Raw genomic sequence first — 6,536 nt, 5'->3', positions numbered from 1 at the left:
TGGCTGTCCAAAGCGGCTCGGACTATCCTCATCAATTCTTCCCTCTCCAGCCTCCTCTTGTTTCTCATGAGCTTCTACAGCCTCCATGAGACCCTTCACAAGGAGATTGCCAAGGTCCAGTCCCGCTTTTATTGGGCGGGCGACAACGACAAGCAGACGTATCATATGGTCAGTTTGGCCTGACATTTGCAAGCCCCGGGAGCAAGGTGGCCTTGGCATCATGTGCTCTAAACGGATGAATATCGCCCTCCTCTCCCGCTGGCTTTGGCGAATCTCGCAAGGGCACAGTGGACTTTGGCTTGACATCATCCGAGACAAATACTTACGTGAACAACCCCTCGCCTTTTGCCAGAAGTCTGGAGGATCTCGGTTCTGGTAGTCGATTGTCCAGCTTCTCCCGGTCCTCCATATCGGGACCTCCATTTCGGTGGGCTCTGGAGCATCGACGCTGTTCTGGTTTGATCGCTGGGCCGGGGACACTCCCTTCACGGCTCGCTTTCCTGGCCTCTTCTCCATCTCCGTCGACCCCGTGATTTCTGTTGATAGGGCCCTTCTTGACTTAGGGTGCCTTGCTTTCCGGCGGGCCTTTGGCCCCATGGAATCCGCCGCCTGGCGTGAGTTGCTTGACTGTGTTGCTCTCCACGAACCGATGGTGGATGGTGGCCCTGACCTGGTGCGATGGCGCCATGAGCCTTCGGGCCAATTCTCCACCAAGTCGCTGTACATGGCCATCGCTCCATCCTCCGCCCCTCCCCCTATCGATAGTATGGTCCATCCGCCTGCCCCTGAAGATTCGTATCTCCATGTGGCAATGGATACGCGGTCGGATCCCGTCTGGGGTGGAGGTGCGCAAGCAAAATGGCCCGGGTACTGGCATTTGCCCGCTCTGTGGGGTCCCCGAAGACTCGAACCACATTTTCCTCTCCTGCGTGTTCGCTCAGTTCCTTTGGAGCTGCTTTCGCGAAGCGGTTGGTGGAAATTGGTGTCACACCAACTTCCCTGACTTATTTGCCGAACTCCAGTTGTCCCCCGTGGCCTCTCGCCACATTAGGTGGCTCGAGATCGGGGCCCTTGCCTGGACCCTCTGGACTGTCCGCAATAAGCTTGTGATTCAGCACACGCCTCTTCGACGGGCTTCTGACGCTCTTTTCAAACTCTCGGGTTTCTTGCAGTTTTGGCAGCCGCTTAGCCGCTCCCTGGACCGCGACGCCATCTCAGCCTTCATCGCCGACCTTTGCTCGATGGTCGTCCGCTTGTCGCCACCGCCGCCGCCGCCGCCGCCGGAACTAGACTAGGTGTTTTCTTCGTCCGTCGTGTTCTGTTGTTTTTTATTTGTCCGGGCTTGTTGAGCTGTGCCCTCAGCAGAACCTTTGTACTTTGTTGTGAGACTTGGGTGTGTGTGTGGACTTAACTCTGTATGTGTGCTCTGTGGTGGTTTGCTTTATTTATAAAGCGGGGCGAAATCCTTTTTCGGTATTAGAAGAGTGTATTACTTTTTTATTATATGGACCACCTTTCACTCTCACAAAGTGCCTAAAAGCATGTGCTAGGCTGGCTCTTCATCAAGAACCCGCTTATCTCCTCTCCCCTCTTTTCTTTTCTTCAACAAAGCAAGAATATAATAGTTTATTTCTTATAGCCAGTTGACTTAACTCTAACTCTATTGTATTTGCTCTGATCGACTGAAACCCACCCACACGCGTTCCTAAAAAAACACGCCGAGCGAGGTGAGCTGAGCTCGACACGCCGCGCGAGCGGAAACACACCCTCGCCGCTCCTCTCTCCTCCCGTCGTGCCGGCCGCTGCCGGGGCCGCCTTTCGACCCGCCGGATCGCCGCAGCACCCCGCTCGAGCGCCGGCCGGCAGGCCGTGATGTCCACCGCCGCGCCCTTCCGCCTCCTCCTCCCGCTCCACCCACCACTAACTCCCAGACGCCATTCCGCTCCCGTTCTCCCCTCTGTCCCACGCCGCGGCACCGTCCCCAGCCCCCGCCTCCGCCTCCGTCTCCGTCTCGCAGCCGGGGGCGGCGATGCGCCTCCGCCCGCAGCCGACGAACTCGACTGCGTGGGCACGGGCAGCGACGTCGAGTGCGTCGTCGACGGCGACCCTGGGGCGGAGGAGGGGGTCGCCCCGGCGCTCGCGGGGAGGGAGTGGTGGGAGTGGGTGTCGCTGGTGTCGCCCTTCTTCTTCTGGGGCACGGCCATGGTGGCCATGAAGGGGGTCATACCCAAGACGGGGCCCTTCTTCGTCGCCGCGCTCCGCCTGCTCCCCGCTGGCGCGCTCGTCGTCGCCTTCGCGGCCGCGCGGGGCAGGAAGCAGCCCTCTGGGTGGGCCGCCTGGGGCGCCATCGCCGCCTTCGGTCTCATCGACGCCGCCTGCTTCCAGGTGGATATAGATAGGTGAAAGGCGTGATCCTTAGCGTGTGGTTGTGCGGTTCCTGAAGCCAGCATGGGTTTGGTTTCCTCCTTTTGCAGGGCTTTCTCACCGAGGGCTTGCAGAAGACATCGGCTGGCCTCGGAAGCGTAAGGCTAACTCTCTGTGCTGTTCTCTACCTTCGATGGCAAACAATTGGCTTGCCATTTTGGTCGATCACTTACGGAACTGTGATCCTCGTTGCAGGTCATAATTGACTCCCAACCATTGACGGTTGCTATCCTTGCAGCACTATTCTTCGGAGAGTCTATCGGGGCGATAGGAGCTGGGGGGCTCGTGCTGGGTGTTGTTGGGCTTTTGCTCCTCGAGGTTAGTATATTTTTGCAATGCATTTCTAACGTTTCCAAGCAATCTCGTATCTCCACGCTCAGATATTGGTTACGATTAGTTTTTCAATTGATTACGATTAGTTAATAACATGTACAATTTTTTAACAAGTAAAGCAAGTGGTATACTCAGATACCACTGAAGTACCAAAAATGCTTTTAAAACACACAGGTAATAGACATTACTAGTATAGTACAACCCGGAAGACCGCAACAGTTTCGATGACTCAATTTAGGTTCAAATGTTTTTTTTTTGAAAAGGAGGTTAAACCCCCCGGCATATGCATCAATCGATGCATATAGCCATCTTTATTGATTATTCAACAAAGATCTGACAAAAACATACATTAAACCACGCGAAGCCACCACTCACACCTACAAATATCGATAATGTGGAGTGTTCTTGCTCCCCATGTCTAAAACCGGTGTCGTCGCCGATCCATCCAAATAAAGTGTCGGAACCTACAGCCGGTGCAACAAACCTAAAGCGTACACCACATACACACATTTTAGAAGCCGCCATCATCATCGAACCGCTGACCCATCTTCAAGAAAGAGATCCGCATCATCTTTGCCAGTCCGGCCATCCGTCGACGCCACCACGGCGCCCAACGGCACCACCTCCACGCAAACTGCTGAGCACGTTGCAGTCGCCGCCGGTACACCGCAACACCATGCCGCCAAGTACCACCAGCCGACACAGCTTGAAGTCACTGGAAGATCTGTAGTGCGTAGCACCTGCCGAACAGGCATGACACAACGTAAGCACCTGTCGGCCAGGCATGACTTGACATCTCCACTGCAGATTCGTGCAACACGAAGCTGCTCCACCTCCTGCCTCTGTCTTTCGGCGCTGCTCCACAAACGATGTTGTCAAGAGAGAAACGACACTGCAATGCCGTCATCGTCCGATCTGGAAGACCAGATCCTAGGGTTTTCCCCGGAGCAGCATGAGTAGGTCGACAGTAATTACACGATGATGCCTTCATCAAGGTAACGGTGCAGAACGTCGCCATCGTCCGCCATCAGCTCGGTTTTCACCGGCAATTAGGTCTCCCCGATTCGTAGCCGGGACTAGATGACGGATCTCGAGATCCGACCACCCAGCGTCAGGCCGTCCACCTTCGGTGGAGGAGATGACCACCACCGCCGGCTGCACCGGCCAGATCAGATCTGACTGGAGGCATTGCCAACCAGTCTGCCAGACCCTCCACGCCGTTTATGCCGATCTGAAGCCCGATGGCGCGCCACTGCAGCAGAACCGGCCAAAAAGTTTAAATGGTTAAGCTTAGTAGTAGTACAGACAATAATTTCCTTCTGCCAACGTTCTGAAGTCGACTTTCTTCCACTATTACTATGTGGGACACTGGGACTAAAGAAATGACATATCAATCTGTAAAATGGTGAGAAGTTCCTTTATGGGTAAAGTGGTGAAATGTTGCTCTTTGTTTATACTCCCTCCGTTCACAAATATAAGATGTTTTATATATTCCAATATAAACTACATACAAACTGAAATGAGTGAACAAACACATTAAAACGTGTCTATGTACATCTGATTCAGAAAAAATGTTAGAGCATCTTATATTTGTGAATGGAGGGAGTATGAATTATTATTGTGCACGTTATAATATTCTGATTGTCTTTAAATCTACTTTAGGTTCCAGCACTGTCAGTTGAAGGAAACAACACATCAGTCTGGGGGAGTGGAGAATGGTGGATGTTCCTCTCGGCCCAAAGCATGGCAGTCGGAACTATCATGGTTCGCTGGGTATCAAAGTATTCTGATCCAATCATGGCAACAGGATGGGTATGCATTCTGCAGATAAATACACTATCATTTATTCATTTTATGATAAGATGGGCTTTTTTTGCGGGGGAATGATAAGATGGCCTTTATGGCATGCGTTTAAAATACCATCAATATGCTTTTGTTTTTGTGTCTCAAAATCATCCCCTCTTTTTTTCATGGTCTACTTGGGCCAGTTGATTCTGTATATTTTCCAGGAGTGCTAAGTTGGTAGCCTATCTGAGTAACTCAAGTATGAATTGAAACGTAAAATGCTACTGTTATGGTGGGGCTTAATGCACAGGGCAACTGCTTATGAATTGCAACATCAAATGAAACTTGAACCGCCTTTGCTGGAAGCATCAAGTTAACCTAGCAGTATTAGATATGTTCCTACTTCAAATCATGGAAGCCTGACATCACACCACATAAAAGGCTAATGTTATCTCTATCGCTCTGCAGCACATGGTACTAGGTGGGATTCCTTTGTTGGTTATATCTGTTCTTAATCACGATCCTGCTCTTAATGGACACATTCAAGAACTTACATGGAGTGACATAGCAGCTCTGGGTTATACATCTATATTCGGCAGTGCTGTCAGCTATGGTGTCTACTTCTACAATGCTACAAGAGGTAAGATTGATGTTCGCTTCCAACCAGTTCAATGCAGTTAGAGCTCTCCACAATTTATTCTCATCAGCATTTCATACTTCTTCTCTCTTATTCATGCAGGTAGTTTGACCACGCTTAGTTCTCTTACTTTCTTGACTCCTATGTTCGCCTCCATTTTTGGGTAAGATTCTTTGCAGTATGCTGGACAATAAAATTTACACAAACATAAAATGCGATGTTTGTTTTCAACTTTTGGTCTGGGCACTCCTTGCCTTTTCAGGTTCCTCTATCTGGGAGAGACCTTCGCACCTGAGCAGATCGGTGGTGCACTTCTGACATTGGTTGCCATCTATATGGTTAATTACAAGAGTATTATAGGCGAGAAGTAAGAGACAGTCAAAAAATTGATAGATTCTGTGCCAGACGGGTATTGCACTTCACTGGAGCACATGTAACGGCGCTGTACAGGGGTTAGAAGATTAAGTACATGTTAGTAATAAACATCCCACCAATTTGCACAGCTTGAAGAGGCATGTTACATGTGCGTCCCCGTATTTCGACTAAAAAGATGGTATAAGCTGGTGCAAACAAGTTCTGTCATCTGTCAAACATAATCAGATGACTCACCCACAACTCCTGTGTTGCACACTGATGAAGTTGTCGAGGATAAAGTCATGCTTTTCTCCATTTCAGCACAACTTTCTCACGTGGAGCTGAAAAGTGCAAAGAAAACCAATTGCATGGCTACATAGTTCAGATGGTTTGGGTAATAGCTGATGTGTTGTACAAATATGGGAGAAGCAGCCCCTATGTACAAGTAGTTGCAAGCATGGAGATGTCTAATGAGCGAAAAGCAATTGTTTCTGGTGAGATCTGATCCTTGGTCTGTATTCCAGAAGTCTTTGTTTTCCTCACAGATAGTTGTGTTCATCAAGAGAACAAAATGCACATAAACTAGTGTCACTTTTGGGATAGTTGTGTTCATCAAGAGAACAAAATGCACATAAACTGGTGTCACTTTTGGGCGACAGCTGCTGCTACAGGGGCCTACGGCGGTGGGCCTAGTCCATAGGGCTGACTGGGTGGCAGCCTGGCGTGCGGAGACACTGCCACGATGCAGTTTGGTGAAGACGCGGGTAAGTCACCACCCTTTTTTACCGCGCACTCAACACCTCGCGGTCAGAGCAAATACACCACAAGCGGTGTGACAAGACAGGCGTCTTGCTCCCCGGCAAGAGCTCCATGCATAAAAGGAGGCCCATGGCTACATAGTAGGGGGTTAAGAAGGCCCATGGCTATACAGTAGGGGGTTAAGACATGCACCTTGCTTTCGGGCAAGAGCTCCGGGCGACCCATACCCCGGCATTTAATGATG

At 50.6% G+C, this 6,536-nt stretch overlaps 1 protein-coding gene across 1 annotated transcript; it reads left to right on the top strand.

The window, feature by feature from the left end:
• The first annotated feature begins 1,702 nt into the window (after positions 1-1,702).
• On the top strand, positions 1,703-6,077 carry LOC119334243 (WAT1-related protein At3g02690, chloroplastic-like). Its single transcript, XM_037606846.1, has 7 exons — positions 1,703-2,385; positions 2,475-2,522; positions 2,620-2,742; positions 4,420-4,569; positions 5,011-5,182; positions 5,282-5,342; positions 5,442-6,077. Exons 1-7 carry the CDS (start codon positions 1,873-1,875, stop codon positions 5,548-5,550), a joined length of 1,176 nt encoding a protein of 391 aa, XP_037462743.1. The 5' UTR covers positions 1,703-1,872; the 3' UTR covers positions 5,551-6,077.
• Positions 6,078-6,536: the final 459 nt, after the last annotated feature.

This window comes from Triticum dicoccoides, chromosome 1B (assembly GCF_002162155.2).
Source record: "Triticum dicoccoides isolate Atlit2015 ecotype Zavitan chromosome 1B, WEW_v2.0, whole genome shotgun sequence".
NCBI lineage: Eukaryota > Viridiplantae > Streptophyta > Magnoliopsida > Poales > Poaceae > Triticum > Triticum dicoccoides.
The sequence above is the reverse complement of the archived record's forward strand: the minus strand, read 5'-3'. Positions and strand labels throughout refer to the sequence as shown.